Genomic DNA, 19,217 nt, shown 5'->3' with positions numbered 1-19,217 from the left:
GTTGTGGACATTGCTCCACCCATCAAGACTCAGGTTAACAATTTTACCCTGTATACCTTTTGCACACTGCTCAATTTCTCTTTCATACACTTTATCCAGCAATTTGCCTGTGACATCTGCTCTGTTGGGTGGACTGTATCCTGGTCTTAATGACTGAACCATGTTAATGAAGTGTGGGTTCTTAATCATACGGAAAGGAGAGTTTGTTGCATAAACAAACAGGGCAATTTTTTCATCCATTACCTCTTTTTGTAATTTGCTGGTTCTTATCACAAACTTATCTACGGTTGTTTCTGGGTTACCTAGGGAGGTGGTGGAATCTCCTTCCTTAGAGGTTTTTAAGGTCAGGCTTGACAAAGCTCTGGCTGGGATGATTTAGTTGGGTTTGGTCCTGCTTTGAGCAGGGGGTTGGACTAGATGACCTCCTGAGGTCCCTTCCAACCCTGAGATTCTATGATGATGGAGATTTTTTTCCCCCCCTTTTTGCTACAGGTGGCTATGTGACATACATAATGTGACTGAAACACTATCGTTGGCAGATAACTCTGAAACTATAGAAAATGATGGTAATCTTGAAGGTGGATAGTCTTCAGAATCCTATATGTTGAGGATGGATTCTCCTAACCAAAATAAGTCAATGCAATTATTTAATAATTATTACCATTACATCCTCTGAGACTCAGTACTACTTTAAAGGTGAAATTACAAAAGAAAGATCTGCCTATTTCAGCTAAATAAAAAATAAATATTTTTTATCACAACTGCATCTAAAATGATAGTACCATAGAGCAATGCTTCTCAAAGTCGGGCTGCCGTTTGTTCAGGGAAAGCCCCTGGCAGTCCGGGCTGGTTTGTTTACCTGCCGCGTCCGCAGGTTCAGCCAATGGGCGCTGTGGGAAGCGGCGTGGCCGAGGGATGTGCTGGCCGCCCTTCCCGCAGCCCCCATTGGCCCGGAGCAGTGAACCGCAGCCAGTGGGAGCCACGATTGGCCGAATCTGTGGATGTGGCAGGTAAACAAACTGGCCCAGACTCTGTGTACACAAATTTGCAGAGGGACAATAGGGTTGAAGTCTTATTTCTCACCTCTATATATTATTTTAAAACATTTTTTGCTGTTAACAAGCATGTTATCTCTGGACACACAAATCCACAGTTTGAGAACTGCAAAACTAAGCATCTCTGATGGTATCTTCTAGACTGAGCACTGAGTCCCATTGGGGAGATAGAAAGATTAACCTAAATAATCTATACAGCAATCTGTAAAATTGGGTCCCTAATCCATGAACTATTGGAACTCATTTACAAAACTTTTTCATAAACATTCCATGAATACATTGTCTCATACTGTAGAATTAGAATTTACAGTCCCTATTCCATGATGAGATCTTAGTTTTAATTAAGATACATTATAAAACAATCTTTAGATAAAATGCTTTTTAAGGAAAAAACTATCAAAAATCCAATTAAAATAAAAAAATCTGATTTTTAATTTTTTAAAATTAATTTTTATCCACCCTGCTGCCTTGTGAAAGACTAAACTGCACTGTATGTACTGCATTACATTAATAGCCAGTTGTACATTGCAATGGGCTAGAAATTAATGTGCATATGGCAACTTCCATCCCAATAGATCACTAAGCTCTTGAAGTACATACAGTACAGTTGAAATGCAGTCACATTTGGGGTATGGATGGCAGTGTTTAAGGGATACATCACATGCTGTACAACAGGCAGAGATACCTTTGAATGACAAATCACAATGTTCACAGGTGGCCACAAACTGGGTGTGTCTCATTTTGTGGGTGCCCAACTTGAGATCCTGGCACTGAGCACTCACAGCAGCAACTGAGTCCATGGGGTCTGTGATTTGAACATATGAAGTACTCCTATGTATTGCTATTTATTCTGTAAAAACTGGTTCTAGGTGTGTCAAACTGGGCACCCAAAGTTAGTGGATACTTAATCTCTCAGCCTCCATTCCCCCTCATAAAATGGGGATACACCCCCCTCATATCACAGGGCACCCTTGTTTCTCTATCTATGCTTTAGAAACATCAGATCTAATCCTGGGGTAGTTTTGTATGTTGCATGCCTCTGTGTGGGGGATGAAAAGTAGGTATTTGGAATGAAAACCTTATTACAAGGGATTGGAGTGTTCAGGGTGGGGTTTGCCCAGGAACACAGCCATGGAAAGAGCATCTGTGAAAATAAATTCATTTGTTTGTGAAGCACTCAGATACTGTAGTGATGAGTGCCATAGAAAAGCATATGAGGAAATTAATAATTCTGTCTTCAGGATTGAAATACTGCCCAGTAAATGAGGCCTCAGACTATACATTGAACAATGAGGCTAAAATTAAATACAGTAGAACCTCACAATTACAAACACCTTGGGAATGGAGGTTGTTCGTGGCTCTGAAATATTTGTAACTCAGAACAAAATATTCTAGTTCTTTAAAAAGTTTACAACTGAACCGTGATTTAACACAGTTTTTAAACTTTACTATGCAGAAGAAAAATGCTTATTTTAACCATCTTAATTTAAATGAAACAAGCACAGAAATAATTTCTTTATCTTGTCAAATCTTTTTTTAAATGTTCCTTTTTGTAGTTTTAGTAGTTTGTATAACACAGTATTATATTTGCCCCTTTTTGGGAGGGTGGTGTGGGGTGGTGGGGGGGTAGTGTCTCTGTTGCTGCCTGATTGCATACTTCCAGTTCCAAATGAGGTGTGTGGTTGACGGGTCAATTTGTAACTCTGGTGTTTGTAACTCTGAAGTTCTACTGTAGCTACTCATTAGTTGAGCACAGTCCATCAAGTATACTGAATGAGGGAGGAGTCCTATGGAAAAACCCATATGTGATTGTGTAATAATTGATTGTATCATAATTAGGGCTGTTGATTACTTGCAGTTAACTCACATGATTAAGTCAAAAAAATTATTCGTGATTAAAAAAAAATTAATCACCATTAATTGCACTTTAAACAATAGAATACCAATTGAAGTCTATTAAGTATTTTGGATGTTTTTCTACATTTTCAACTATACTGATTTAAATTACAACTCAGAATACAAAATATACAGTACTCTACATTATTTTTATTATAAATATTTGCACAGTAAAAATGATAAAAGAAATAGTATTTTTCAATTCACCTCATACAAGTACCTTAGTGCAATCTCTTTATCGTGAAAGCGGAACTTACAAATGTAGATTTTTTTTTTTTAAATTTTTGTTACATAACTGCACTCAAAAATTCAGAAGACGTGCTTCCATGCTGATGACGCTCGTTAAAAAAAGCATTAATTAAATTTGTGACTGAATTCTTTGGGCAAGAATTGTATGTCTCCTGCTCTGTTTTACCCGCATTCTGCCATATATTTAATTTTATAGCAGTCTTGGATGATGACCCAGCATGTTGTTTGTTTTAAGAACACTTTCACTGCAAATTTGATAAAACACAAAGAAGGTACCAATGTATTTGGTCAGCTTCTTGAGAAAGGAATGTGCAAATTAAGTGCCCAGTCAAGAAGCACTTAAGGGTCCATGGATCTTGGAAGGCTCCAATCCACATAAGAAGTCTACATGAGGACATTCAAGGTAGCAGGTAATCAATGGCTGCTGCCTGTAAAAACTGAGTCATGCATGGACATGTGACTTGCCCATGTGACTCCATCTTGGAGCTGGACTTTGCATAGGAGAGAGGAGACGGTCTCCACCCACAAAAGAGAGTCTATTTAAGCTGTTGGGAGACCCCTCCATTTTGTCTTCAGCTGGCTCAAGAGAGAGCCTCTCCATCCCCAGGGATACCTGAAAGAAACTGGAACAAAGGACAGTAAATACAGGGGATGAGAGTGATTGCTGGACCCAGACTAGAAGGAGACTAGTCTGTAAAAGGAAGCTTACTGGGTGAGGTTTTTATCTGCATTCAGTTTTCTTAGACATAGACTTGCGTGTTCTATTTTATTTTGCTTGGTAATTCACTTTATTCTGCCTGCTATTACTTGGAACCACTTAAATCCTACTTTCTGTATTTAATAAAATCACTTTTTACTTATTAATTAAGCCAGAGCATGTATTAATACTGTGCATATCTCTCTATCAGTGTTATAGAGGGCGAACAATTTATGAGTTTACTCTGCATAAGCTTTATACAGGGTAAAATGGATTTATTTGGGGTTTGGACCCCATTGGAAGTTGGGCATCTGAGTGTTAAAGACAGGAACACTTCTTAAGTTGCTTTCAGTTAAGTCTGCAGCTTTGGGGCACGTGGTTCAAACCATGGGTCTGTGTTAGAGCAGACTGGCGTGTCTGGCTCAGCAAGACAGGGTGCTGGAGTCCCAAACTGGCAGGGAAAGCAGGGGCAGAAATAGTCTTGGCACATCAGTTGGCAACCCCAAAGGGGTTTCTGTGATCCAACCCGTCACACCATGATCCTAGTTGCTTGTACTTGTATTCCCTGATTAGACTAGGAGCCTCTTGTGTTAATCTCACCAACCTCCTAAAACTGCCATTGGTTATCTTAGCCCTTGGCTATAGGAGGGGTTATCCTAGTTCTGCATATGATGGCTATATGGACTAGATTTGGCTGGAAGGCCTGCATTTTGCACACTTGTAGAATGGGATGGTGGTTTCTTTCTTTCATTGCCTGTTCTGTGAGATCACTCACTAAAGGATGTGTCACAGGGTGGAGTAGACAGTGTGTGATTAGAACCAGGCTGGTTGAGTCTAGTTCAGCCTTGTTTAACTCGCCCAAATGTCTCTCCACTAACTCTCCTTGGTATTGGTCCCGATGTTGATGTCCTAGCATGTACATGAGTAACTCACATTAAGATTGAGTTACATGCCTGTAGGGAGAAGAAAGCAGATCTCCGGAAGCGCTCACAGTAGCGTGCTTTATGTTTCATAAAGCCCCATTCATAGAAACAGGGTGACCCTGCTAGGAATCCTGTTGTTGGGCAGGCTACTATACAGAACTTAAAATGCCTCCAATTCATGTGACAGACACATACAAATGCAAATAAAAAAAACCAAAACCTAAATTTAATAAACTTGGATTCTCATTCACCCTAACTGACGTAGCTGTGTTCCCTTGTGACTGGTCTCATGTATGCAAGGGGGTATCACACCGTAGCTGGCAGATAATGCACAGCGGGTCTGGAACAGACTCATTTGGGTGTGAATTTAGTACTTTTATAAAGGGCCAGACTGACAGCCCCTGAGGTGGAAATCCAGTGAGCCACAGAGCAGCCATAGCACAGGCAGTGCCAGGGCAAACTTCCCCATGTTGTCCTACTATCATGAAGCATCAATGTCTGGAAGCTGTGACTAGAACCAATGATTTGCAGGTTAAAGCCAGACAAATTCAAATTAGAAATAAGGACCACATTTTTAATAGGGAGGGTTATCAACATTGGAACAAACTATCAAGGAAAGTGGTGGAGTCTCCATTTCTTGAAGTCTTCTCACCAAGACTGGATGCCCTTCTGGAAGTTGTGCTTTAGCCAAACACAAGTTATTGGATTCAGTACAGGAGTAAGTGGATGAAAGACCTAATGGACCCTTCTGGCTTTAAAGGCTATGAAATCCATGTCACCACTCTGACCTTGGAGGCAGTGCTGTAGCAACCCATCCTGCGAACCCTGCAGCTGCAGGGGGCTTCAGATCCAGTCTGTAGTTTCAAGGCTATTTTGATTGATGTAGAGCAGACCAAATGTAGTGCAGTTATGGAATACTTGGAATTATATGGTCCTTTGCATGCTCAAAGTGCTACTGTAGATGTGACGTATACAGAAGAAGAGAGGACTCATGGTGGTTGAACTCCTTAGGCACATACACTGTGTTCCCTACAGAGATTGTGTATTCCATAGCCATGACCGGTTGAGAAACACCCCAACCCAACTCGAAGTAACAGAGATTGTTGCTGGGGTGAGCTTTTGCCTTTCTGCTTTACAGTTGCAGTTACTTGTTACATGTTGTGCTGCTATTTAAAATTAGGTGCACAGTGCGTATGAATGCTCTTTGATTGTAAAGAGTAACAAACTTAATAAGGAATTTTATTATATATAGTATGGACTGCAGTGCTCCAAGTCCCCTGTCAAGATCACTAGATCAGAGAGGGCAAAGGCCTCACAGCCCTTAACCTAGGGGGAGTGTAAAAAGTTGCCTTTCAATTAAGTATGTTATATTGCCTTTCAATTTAGTTGAATGTCCTCTTGTTGTTGTTGTTTGATGATTGGTGGCGGCTTATGGGAATAGCGATATAGCCACAACATTCTTGAAACTCATGAGAAAAGCCATGTTCACATTGGAAATATGGTGAAGGGGAGAGAACTGAAACTGTGACTGAAAACTTAATCTGTAATTAACCAGACTTCACAATCATTGCTTGAAATTGAGAGGCAACACTTGCAAGGTGTATTTGAAAGAATTGCGGCCATTGCTCTTCACTCAGCTGAAGGGAACCTAGTGTTTTGTGGATAAATGGAAAAACTTAAGTGTGGAAATGGAAACTTCTTAGGCCAAGTTGAGTTAATGGCTAAATTTTGAGCCTGTGATAATGGGAACATGTAAAATGGACCTTCACTAAAGAAGAAAGACACAACTACTTAAGCCCAGCAATACAAAATATTATTTTGAAGTTATCTCAAAAGGTAACAGGTACAATTATTAACATCATAAGATGAAATATTAATCCATTATTTTGGACATCATATCTGATATCAGCCACAAGGAACAAATGAGTCTCATTTTGAGGTATGTTAAGATCCAAGAGACAGAAGTCAATATTGAAGAGCACTTCCTGTCATTTCTGAATGTGCAGGAGACTACTGGAAAGGCTCTGTCAGATGAGATTCTTCTGGAGTTATCGAGACATAGTATGACATTTGATAATTGCAGAGAACAGGGCTATGATGATAGAGCTGACAAGAAAGGACAGCATAAAGGTGTGCAAGCTTGTTTAGTTCAAAAGAACAAAAAGACACTTTTTTTGTTCCTTGTTGCTGCTTTTCCTTAAATCTAGTGTTGAGTGATGCAACAAATTCCTCAGACTGAACCCCAGCAAGGTCAATGCAGTCCTTAAACTTTCCAAGATAAAGAACCAGAATTTATAGGTTAAAAGTCTTGTGGACAAGGCTTTACCCTCATCTGCTTTATACATACTAAAGAGTTTTCATGACGCTCTTCTCATGAATAGAGAGATGGCCTCAGTGCCCCGTCCAAGACATTTCTTCTCTTTTGCTTCTGAGCACTGTGCTAAGTGTCAGTTTGCCTGGCTGCTGCCCCCTGCTAGAGAGATGACGGCACTTCAGTAGTGGGTGCAGTCAGAAGTGTATATACAATAGTGAAGGTTAGGTGCTTGGCCTTTTCATTTATACAGTGCCCCATCTTTGTATTCTCTGACCAGTTACTTTCCCCTCATTAATCATAATAGGAGTATACAATGGCATTGCAGCCATGGTCAACACGGAATAGGCTAATTCAACTCTTCTGCTTGAGGAAAGACTGAGCAAGGATTTCATGAGTGAACCTATGATAACTGCATTTTTAAAGCAGACGTTCTGCCTAATCTAATAGAAGTAGGAAAAAGAAATGAAGCAGCAGGAAAACTGCTTGTTAGCTTTTTAATACCACTGCTGTATATTTTCCCATCTATTATATAGCCTTCAGTACTGATGAGAGACAGAGGCCCCTTCTTTCCTTCCTTCCCTTTCCCCTCCAGCCTCAATCACCAAAGGTTTGGTCATTCTTATCTGACCTAGTATTTCCTATCCACAGCTACTGTGGCTGACTTTATTTTATTCACACAAATAAGTGCAATCTTTTCCCCTTTTTGCAGGCATTTACCAGAAAAAATTAAGAGTGACAATCAGCTAAAGAATATGAGCGGGCAGTGGTTTTATGAAGCAAAGTCAAAGAGGCACAGAGATAAAATACACGGAGCAGATATCATTAGAGCATCGATAAGAAGGAAACCCACAACATTAGGTAAGTTTTTTTCGGGGATCCTGTATAGTGACGATCCTCTTAGTTAGTGCACCTAAGAAGGTGCATCTTTGAAGGTGCTGTACAAAAATAATGCAATATCCTCCTGAGCAAGAATTGGGGTAGAAGAGGTATGTTTGCTGTTTATTGTGTGAAGTACATTCTTCTTTCAATACATCCTGTTAATACTAACTACAAAGGTGGATGGGAAGGATTGTCTTGTGCTTCCAGAATTGGACCCTTTCACCGGGGTTCTGTTCCCAGCTCTGCCGATGGCTCCTTATGTGACCCTGAGCATATCATAAGGGCTCAGATAACCTCTGATTTGGGATGCCCCAGCTTTTGGGTGCTCAACTTGAGACCCCTGAAGTCTGGTGCTTTTTATTTGTGGTAGGTGATCAGAGATGAGCAAGCAGGTACTGAATTCCATTTGAAGCATCTATTCATGGGGTAACATCCCTGTGGCAAAAGGAAGTACTGTGCTGTTAATTAAGGTGTTAGTAAAATGGCTTATATTCATCTGATCACGCAATGTAAGTCCCAAAAAACTTTATTCATTACTAACGCATGCATAAGGGTATATTCTTTTCTCTAAACTTAATATCTTGTCTCATGTAGTTTTTATTATGCAAACAGCTCTGAGCATTGGAAGATTGTTATTTCTGTAATTAATTGAGTTTAGTACATCTTTCTGAGAGAACCTGTAAAAATAAGGTACTTCTGTTGTCAGCATTTGATGGAACTTGTGACCCTTATTCTTAGCTTGGATTCTATTTGATTAGTCTGTGTGCTTACGTAAAGTCATTTGTTGTGCTATAAAATTTACCTATGTCAGTTCCATGGACTTCAAAGTAGCAAATTTGTATAACTAAAACTCATCCCTGTTTCTGAACTGCATGTGAATGTTTGTGAATTATCCTGCCTTAATTCTTATTAAATTGATTCGCTTATCCTTAGTGCAAGTGTAGAATCAAATATGGAGATCATGTTTGGATAGCGGTAGCCTGATCACTTTGAAAAGTACTCTTGTCTGTCTGTGTGAACAAAAGAAGGCCTAAAACAAGGAGAAATACAGGGGACCAGATATGGGCAAGAAGAAAGCTCTTTTCGTTCTTCCTAATTTAGAACTGATGAACTGACAGTCCAGAACATTTCAGATTGTGTGTTTAAGCTCTAGGTAAAGAGTTTCTCTGTCTAACAGAGTTATGTGTTGGCCACCATGCAACTTGAAGGAGCAATCATTTATTCTCAAGCATGCAATTACTTGAACAGGCAAGGTTACGTATTAGGACATTCAAAGCTGGCTTAAATCTGACTTGTAAACTACACGGAATTGTTTAGCTCCAATGACTCATAAGGTGATTAAACAATTTCCCTCACAGCAATGCTATGTGAAAATGTACACCTGAATGTGGCACTTCTATTTCTGCATACTGAGAATTAACCTTGTTTTCAGAAGCACTGCGGAAGTCTAGAAGGCAACAGAAGGCCATATAAAAATGTTCCTAAAAGTTCATGGAATGTTTTGTGACTTCAGCAAAGTAGGATTTCTCCTCCCTCAAAAGAGAGAGAGAGAGAGGGGGGAAAAAAAGCCCAACCAAACTCAAATGTATGATCACCATTCAAGTTTTCACATACTAGTTTATATTTCTTCTATTGCAGTGATTCTCTGTAGTTTCCATCCAGGGACAACCTCCTTCCCCATCCCTCCCAAACACACCAATTAGCTGGGGTTCCAGGACCCCCTCCAATTTGGCAATATAGGAAGGGGATAAAGTGGTCCTGCCATCTTGACACATGTTCATTGAGAACCCATGTTTTACAGAACTCTCCTTTTCATTTGACCACCAAATATTGTGGGGTTAAGATTCCTCATTGTACTGACATTACATTCAATGGGCATTTAGCTGCTGTAAGAAATACAAGAACACCACTGCTAATTCATTGGTTGCAGGATATTTTACAAATTAGAATTACGTTAAAGTTTAGGACTCTTGGTGCAGTGGATACTGCAATTGGGGTTGTTAAAATGAGAACTCCACACACTCTTATTTACTCTAGATGTCTCGATGTAATCCTAGCACAGAGTGTTTGTGAAATAAGTTTGAAACTTATTGGAACTGCTTGCCTGTATTTACCTGCCGTGGAAACCTGCATGAACATAATGGGAGATAACTTTGGTCTTGTTTCCTATTTTAGCTGAGCGGAGTCAGAACAAATCAGATAAAACAAAGAACAGTTGGGTGAACAATGTCAATAAGGAAGTTTCTGTCCCAGCAGAGCTATCTGGTATCAGGGAAGAGACAGAAGAAGGGGAAGTGAAATCCAATCAAAGGTAAGATGATGTTCTCTGAGATGGAGTCAGTAACTTGACTTTTTGTATATTACTTAAGACTGAGTATATTTTGTGACTTGTATGTTTCCTTTTTCAGCATTTCACATAAATATTTCTGCCATTTAATGCAAGGGGACTTTCAAGCCCTGAAAACATACCATTGTCATCAAATTGCGATGGTCTGCCAACACTTACTCAGACTGGCCTGGAAATTCACATCTGCAGTAGCTTGACATGTCATGGCTTTGTGCATTTAGATGTTCCTGGAAGCACCAGGATACCCATCTTTAGCAACTTTTGACTCTGAGGAGACAGGCCAGGGGTTTATAAAACACAGCCTCACACATGTTCATATAAACACACACCATAGGACAGGTGGAGACTGAAAGCCACCTTGGATGTATGCAGTCTGGCTTGATTTCCAGAAGTGACTCAGGGATCTTCCATTCTCCAGTTAGGATAATGGGCCAAACTGAGGTGCTAAGGTCCTGGCAGCCACAAATAGCGGGGTAGCAGCCACTGGATTTTTCCATTGAGTGCAACAGATAGGAGGAGGTGGCTTAATTGAGAGCAGTTTCTTGTTACTTTGGTGCTGCTAGCATGACAGTGAGCAGACTTGGAACTAGCCCAGGAGTTTAGGATACTCATTGGGGAAGCAATCTGATGCTCACACCCTGAGACTTCTGGACAAATGGTGAAGCAATTCCCAGGATAGATTTGCTTTCATTGAGAATATCCTGTTCGAGACATTCAAAAATTAGACATAGTTAAGTGGAGAATCCCAGACAATTTCAACTGTCATGGTAAAGCCTGGAGAGAGGTGGGCTCGGAGGTGCCCAGGACCTGACTTTATAGGTTTTAGGGCTTGTCTGATTTATTATTTTATTTTATATAAGTATCTCCACCTATTTATAGCTGGAAATGAATTGGAAATGAGCTGGAAATGAATTGGAATGATCATTAGAGTGAACATGAAAAATACTCTTTGTGAGACACCCACAGAGTGCAGTAATCCAGTTCAGAGGTGACAGGAGCACAGAAAGTTGTAGAGCAGACGGCCCCAAATGGTGGGGTGCAGAGGAACGTTCAGGGATGTGTGTGACTGGCACCTGGCCAGCCCCTATGGAGGGGCGGAGAGGGAGTACCACCCAGCCCCACTCCTGTCCCCACCCCCAGCTGTGGCCTCAGCCCCCTTACCCCGTCTGTGGCCCAGCTCTGGGGGTGGGGAAGGGTAGATGGGTTGGGGGGGAGGAGTTTGGGGACTACTGCTTTAGAGGTCTCCAATTGAAAAGAAAGGTGGCGATCTTGAAGCTAAGCACAAATAGAAAAAATTGCTCTTGCCTGCCACTTGTACATTGATCCTCCAGAAACAGCTGAGGAACCAACACAACCTCGAGACTGGGAACAAAGTAACCAAAGGTGAGCATAGTCTGTCAAGTGCAAGGGCAGCTATTACCTCCAGCATGACTCAGTGGGTAGGATGCTGGACTTGAGACTCAGGAGACCCGCGTTCTATTCCTGGTTTATACCATTGACCAGCTGTCACAATGAGCAAGCAATTTTATCTCTGTCTTGTTTCCCCTTCAAGCTCTTATCTGCCTTGTGTTGATTAAGCTCATTGTAACAGACAAAGCTTGCTACAAGAAGTTTGTATTGCGCACAGCATAATGCGGCCCTCATCTAGGCTGGGGGTGCTACCATAATACAAACAATAATTCTTCTGATTGATTGTTTTCTCCCAGCCTGCCAGTGTTACCTTAATCTACTCTGGGTTGATCTTCAAACAGTTAGTTTTAATCCTAGAGATTGGGCCAACTGAGAGATTGTATTGACTGGGTCCAATGGAAAAATATGTAAAGCTGAGTATCTGTCTGATGATGACACTGCATCCCAAACCATCTGTATCTGCTAGCAGCCGCAGCCACACATTAAATGAGAGAGATTTCTGAAAAGAACAGTTGTTCAAGTGCAGCTCCATCTCCCACTTTCATGGCCTGCAGATATGGTGTCGGCCCAAGTGGTAAGTAGCATCAAAGGTTGCTGATGGGTCTAACAAATTCAGCACAGATACCTGATCTTTGCCTGTCTCCAAAAGGAGATTGTTGTCCAGTGAAACCAGAATAGTCTGTGTCGTACCCAGACCTAAAACCAGACTGAAAAAGGTCAAATAAATTTGAGGAATGATAATGCCAGAGCTGCTTTGCAATAACAATTCTCCTCCAATAATTTAAGTTTAACAGTGGTGATAATTATGATGGTCTGTGGAGCAGATACCTAAGAGACGTATTGAAGGCTGCTGCTAAAATTGACATTGTTAGCTACTTTAATTAGTTTTCTTCAGTTGGTTCGTAGCATTAAAAGATGAACGAATAACAAATTATTTATCACTTATGGAGAGTACTGGATAGCTGCTGCTTTTCCTTTTCATGTATAATCATAAAAGCCTATTCCACAATTTCTCAAATGCTAACCTATGTAGCCCACTTCTGTTAATTGGACAGTGATCATGGAAAGCAAAACTATATTCTGAAACCAACAAAAGCCTTGTGCAGTACTACTTGTACTATCACAATGTGGATCACGTATTGATCAGGGACCTGCTATGGGACTGATTGAAAGGACAGACTTTTGGCAGGAAATTGCCAGGAGACTCTCTCTAACAGTATTTGGTGATATGTCAAACTTAACTAGCTTTTTTTTCTTTTTTAAGCAAGTAAGCTGCTATCTCAACATTTTTAAAAAGCTGTAGGTTTTTCCCTAAATGCTCATTGCAACAAACTATGGTATTTAGTTTTCTTTTTTCTTTCTGTATGGATGTAAAGGGCTAGTTCTGAAAGCAGCTGTAACTGGTTCACATATTGTAGAGTTGTTTTTCTCCAGGAGTTGGGGGAGGTCTTAATGACCTTTTTATTTCAGGTCATAATTCCAAATTAGTGTGAAGCTGAATAAATTGTACGACCCGTATCGGTCTCCTGTTTACTGCTCCAGCCATGTCAGAAAATGTCAGAGTTTTAGATATTTGAAAGTAATGGAACTTGCCCTTGCCCCGTGTCCTTTAGTGGGGAACATAGGCCTGTAATTCCTATTACACTGCAGTTCCACTGGCTAGAGAGAGCCATCCAATTCACACAGCAGTTGAACTAGTTATAATACTCAACACTTGAACAGTACCTTTCATTTTTTTCAATTGTTGACTATTGCAGCTGATTTCAGAGACTGGACTAGAATTCAAGGTTTTCTAGCTCCCACATCATGATGCCACTTCTAAAGCAAACCTATACAGTGCAGAATGGCTAATGGAAGTGTTTGGAGACAGAACCCAGAGAATGAATTGCCCAAAGCCCAGTATTTAATTACACATTTATGTAACATAGATGCAAACACTAACTCCTGCCCTCCAAAATATGTGGCTAAAGCAAGGGAAAGTAGCAGTGCTAGAACTGCACTACATCACTTAAACTATCACCCACGTTTTTATTTTTTGTATATATGAGGCGAGCACACAACATTGATTTTGGGAGAAATGCAGGGAGAGACCAACCCTTTAAAGACAGCCTTTTTTTCTGTCCCCTATAGGGTGGACTTCTTCTGAAGTACTGTTCTGACCTGGCCGTGTGCCCACTCCTAATGGCAGGAGTTGATCAATAGCAGCTGGGAAAAGCTGATTCCAGGACATGCTGGATTAGCAGCCTAGCCAGAGTGCCAGGAGGGGCAGACCTGTATACTGGAAGCATTTGGTTCAGTCTTCAAAGACAATAGATCCTTGAAGACGTGTTCATTTTTATGTATTTCAGAATGGAAGAAAGGGGCAACTGACTGTTGGCTCTCTGAGACGTGGCTGTAATCAGAAATGTGAACCTAGTGTAATTTTGGAGTCTCTTTGCAGGATAATAGGGTAAATGTTTCAAAAACACCAGAGCCATTTTCAAAAGTAGCTTAGGCATTTAGCTAAAGTGTGACTGATAGCCAATGGGACTTAGGCTCCACAGTTGCTAGTGTGCTTTTGAAAATGCTGCTACTCTTCGATAGCAATCACAATATTTTGAGTAGAGATATTCTACAATATTTTGGTGCAGGCTACAGACCCGGTCTTCAGTCTTTACAAAACAATTGTTGACTTCAGGATCTGGCCCTGAGCATATCTGGGGGAGATGTAGATGGGAAATGTAAAAACAAAATCCCTAAATCGAGACAAACTGCACTTATGACCATGAATGACTTAGGACGGATCAATCCTTTTCATTGGGAGAACTCCCTGTATGAGGACCGAGGGCCAAATTCTGCTCTCAGACTAGTGAACGCATCAGAGTCAGTGGCATTACTTCAGGTCTAGTCTGGACTTAAGAGCAGAATATGGCTCTTTAGGTTTGGACACTTAAGCTGTAGGGTGGTGCTCCTTTTTTTCTCTTTAATGACTAACTCCAATAACCAAGCTGTAACCAGTGCTTGTCTTGGTATTTCAATTCCCATGATACTTTCTCTTGCTTATCATAACCTTTTGTGAGCTGGGTGTGTGAAGTGTGTTTTTGGGGGTGTAACCTTCCACAGAAGGAATTTCAACAGAATGACTCAATCTGTCAATATTTTCTCTGTCTGACAATAGATCGAGAGTGTAAAATATGCCACCTAAGGAAGGGCAGAGTCCAGGTTCTCCCTTCTATATTCTGAATCATTGTGTAAAAAATCAATTTCTTAATCCTGAAAAGGCGCTCTGGGCTGATAAATAACACTGTCTGCGAACACTAATCTTAGAGTCTGCCCCAAAATTTATTCTTAAAATGCAAATGGCTTTAGTATGTACAAAAGAAGCTAGATCTTCTGCTTATCCATTTAACAGGTACAGCATTAGCAGCAGCAATTGAGACTTCCCCACATACATTTGCCATTGTGGCCTATCCCTGATTTTGGAGGACTAAGATCAGATGAGTTCACTTTGTGCCCTCTCAATCCTTGACCTATCTGCTGAGCCTGCCAGCAAAGGGCACCCCAATTCTGGGATGTTTCTTGTGAGGCTGACCGGGACTAATTCACAGGCTGCTGAACACATTTGCTACTGACCTGGGTTGGATTTGAGCCATTGCCATAGATTCATAGAGGTTTAAAGATGGGAAAAGACCTCCTAACAAGGTTGTCTAGTCAATCTCCTGCCAATTTAGGATTGTGCCCTATAACCTGTTTTCCAAATCTTTGTCCATCTTCTGTGACTAAGTCCCACTTCTGTCCCTCTAGGGTCTGCTCTATGGTGGAGTGACAAAATCAGGTAGAAGAAGGAAATCTTTTCCTCTTATAACCTTCCTCTTATAAGCCCCTTCTCTCTTCCTCTGCTCTCCATTTGTAGGCATTTTATTGCTGTTACCATAGCGCAGTGGTCTCCAACCTTTCTACACACAAGATCACTTTTTGAATTTAAATGCAACCCAGGATCTACCCTGCCTCTTCCATGAAGCCCTGCCCCACTCACTCCATTCCCTCCTCTCTGTTGTTCATTCTCCCCCACCGTCACTCACTTTCACTGGGCTGGGGCAGGAGGTTGAGGTTCGGGAAGGGGTGCGGGCTCTGGGATGGGGCCAAGGGGTTCGCAGCGGGAGAGGGGGTTGAGCCTGGGGTATGAGGTTGGGGTGCAGGAGGGGGCTCTGGGCTGGGGCAGAGTGTTGGGGTACAGGTGGGGGGTATGGGGTACTGGCTCAAGGAGGGGGTTAGGGCTGGGGCAGGGGGTTCGGGTGAAGGAGGGGGTATGGGATGCTGGCTCTGGGAGGGGGCTCATGTCTGGGGAAAAGGTTCGGGGTGCAGGAGGGGGAATGGGGTGCTGACTCTGGGAGGGGGCTCAGGGCTGGGAGTTGGGGTGCGAGACCCTGCCGGGCAGCACTTACCTCAGGCAGATCCCAGTCGGCAGCGCAGCAGGGCTAATGCAGGCCCCCTGCCTGTCCGAACCACCCGCAGCTCCTGGACGGGGCCAATGTGCTCCTGCGGCTCCTGGGGGCAGGCATGTGGCTCCACGTGCTGCCCCTCTCTGCAGGCCCCACCCCTGCAGCTCCCATTGGCCACAATTCCCTGTTCCCGGCCAATGGGAGCTGTGGGGGTGGTGTTTGCAGACAGGAGCAATGTGTGGAGACCCCTGCCCTCCCCCGGGGCCGCAGGGGCATGGTGGCTGCTGCTGGGAGCGGCGTGGGGCCGGGGCAGGCAGGGAGCCTGCCTTAGCGGCAGCCCCGCTATACCACCAGACTTTTAGCGGCCAGAGATGGCAATCGAATGGGAGTCTCCAAGATTGATCAGTCGATTGCGATCGACCGGTTGGTGACCACTGCCATTGCATTATCTGAGCATGTTACCAGAATGACTTGATACATTGATTATGGCAGGCGAGCTGGACTCTTGCTCCACTCAGCACTGTCTGTAACTTTCTGTGGGTATCTCTACACAGCTGTGTAAACCTGGGCTCAAGCGTAACCCCCCTTGTGTCCACACCCATTGTGCAAACCTAAGGCTTGGACTTACGGTCCCTGCATCCTGAAGGTTTGGAGGATCCTGGCCCATGTTAAGCTGGGACCTAGAGTCCGAGTCCTATTGCTTTCCTGATTGCACGTGGCCCTGGTTGACTCGGGTCCCAGGAGTCCGCCGGATGTATCTGAGTTCCCGCTCCCAGAGGAACTGTGCTGTAGGCAGGCAGCCTGCGCAGCAGCCGGAAGCACCATTACTGCCTGACTGAGGGTGCTCACCCTTCCTGCTCCTCATGACAGCAGCTTCTCCTTGCTTCTGTGCAGAGCTTGCCCAGAGCAGGGAGCAAAGCTGACAGGTGGGAAGCTGCTCCCGACTGCCATGATGGGAGTCATCCCTCCCCTGGCCGTGCTGAGCTGGGTCCTCTGCTGCTCCCTCTCCTGCAGGGCAGCCACTTAATCCCAATTCTGCTCTCTGGCCCTTGCTCCCGGGCCCCCTGCTCCATTCCCCATGTGTGCAGGGGCGCCCTGACTGCGTGCATTCTCAGGGTGGTGAGTGGGAGCCAACCCCAAAACCTCCCTGCAGACAGGTCTTTATCCATGTTTGCTTCCACCTATTGAAAATAGCTGCTGCTTCATATCCCTAGCCTGATTACATAACCTCAGAACGGGATGATGATCTTAATTTAAAAAAAATATCTTTGCCTATGCCAGGGGTAGGCAATCTATGGCACGCGTGCCGAAGGCAGCACACGAGCTGATTTTCAGTGGCACTCGCACTGCCAGGTCCTGGCCACCGGTCTGGGGGGGCTCTGCATTTTAATTTAATTTTAAATGAAGCTTCTTAAACATTTAAAAAACCTTATTTACTTTACATACAAAAAATAACAGGAGTACTTGTGGCACCTTAAAGACTAACAAATTTATTTTAGCATGAGCTTTCGTGAGCTACAGCTCACTTCTTCGGATGCATAGACTGGAACATACAGACAGGAGATATTTATGTTCCATTCTATGCATCCGAAGAAGTGAGCTGTAGCTCACGAAAGCTCATGCTAAAATAAATTTGTTAGTCTTTAAGGTGCCACAAGTACTCCTGTTCTTTTTGCGGATACAGACTAACGGCTGCTACTCTGATACAAAAAATAGTTTACTTATATATTATAGACATAGAAAGAGACCTTCTAAAAACTCTAAAATGTATTACTGGCACGCGAAACCTTAAATTAGAGTGAATAAATGAAGTCTCAACAAAGAGTCCCGTGGCACCTTATAGACTAACAGATGTATTGGAGCATGAGCTTTCGTGGGTGAATACCCACTTTGTCGGATGCACACCACTTCTGAAAGGTTGCCAACCCCTGGCCTATGCAATACTTCAAAAATTACTACTAAAAATGATCCACTCTCCCATCCCTTGCTGTTTAATTTCTCCTTAGCTATAGGGCAACCAACCAATCAAGAGCATGTTTAATGAATTTATATTGGCTCTGAAAATGGTGTTCTGTAATATTTTATCTGAAACAAAGACTTCAAATGTAGTAGATGAGGCACATCAACTGTTGTAGGGATGGTAAACCAAACTGGGGAATGAAACAGTATCTATGTCAAGAGTGGCAGTCTTCCATAAATAAAGAGAACAGATTGAACAGAAGAACCTCACATTTTTATGTTGTTTTTTATAAGCATATGGCAGCTTAATTTTCATTTTTACAGGCTTAAAGCAATGTGCTGGTTTCATGCTAAGCAACTTGTTGTTCTCTTGTAGTTCTAATGCACTGGACGCAACCTTAGACACACCACAGGAAAGCTCAAAGAAGGTAGCTGTGTCACCAGGAAAGGTAGGTTCAGCATTGGTGTGCTAGAGATGGCTTTTTAAAGCTATTCTCTTACCACTTCGCCACTCCACTAAAAACCAGGAAGAATTTGGACAGAAGAATAAAAACTTGAGGTATAAAGTGATGGATTGATTCCTGTTCAGCCTGCTTGTGTGGCAGAGAGAAAATCTTCATCCCTTACCCAGGGGCGGCTCTAGAGCCCAGCGGGGCAAGCACCCGCCTGGGGCGGCCCTTTCCCAGGGGGGCGGCAGGCTGTGCCGGCGGGAGGTCCACCGGAGCTCCGGGACGACCGGACCTGCCGCGGGCATGACTGCGGACGGTTCGCTGGTCCCGCGGCTCGGCTGGACCTCCCGCAGGCATGACTGCGGCAGCTCAACCGGAGCCGCTGGACCAGCGAACCGTCCGCAGCTGCGGGAGGGCCAGCTGAGCCGCGCGACCAGCGGATCCTCCGCAGTCATGCCCGCGGCAGGTCCGCTGCTCCCGCGGCTCCGGGGCGCCTCCCGGGCATGATTGCTTGGGGCGGCCAAATTTGTAGAGCCGCCCCTGCCCTTACCTATATGTAGCCAATAGCAACCTCTTCACCCTCCTGAGAAAATTGCCTCCATTTTGCTTTGTTCCAGT

General features: G+C 43.1%; 1 protein-coding gene across 1 annotated transcript in view; it reads left to right on the top strand.

The window, feature by feature from the left end:
• The window catches only part of SYTL2 (synaptotagmin like 2), an 82,470-nt gene that overhangs the window by 29,942 nt on the left and 33,311 nt on the right, over positions 1-19,217 (top strand). Inside the window, exons 3-5 of the mRNA XM_039514775.1 lie at positions 7,844-7,992; positions 10,189-10,324; positions 18,527-18,599. Coding sequence (XP_039370709.1) covers positions 7,844-7,992; positions 10,189-10,324; positions 18,527-18,599 — 358 coding nt within the window. The remainder of the gene's footprint in view (positions 1-7,843; positions 7,993-10,188; positions 10,325-18,526; positions 18,600-19,217) is intronic.

This window comes from Mauremys reevesii, linkage group 1 (assembly GCF_016161935.1).
Source record: "Mauremys reevesii isolate NIE-2019 linkage group 1, ASM1616193v1, whole genome shotgun sequence".
In the NCBI taxonomy this organism is placed as follows: Eukaryota; Metazoa; Chordata; order Testudines; family Geoemydidae; genus Mauremys; species Mauremys reevesii.
This window is presented reverse-complemented; position numbering and strand designations above follow the sequence as displayed.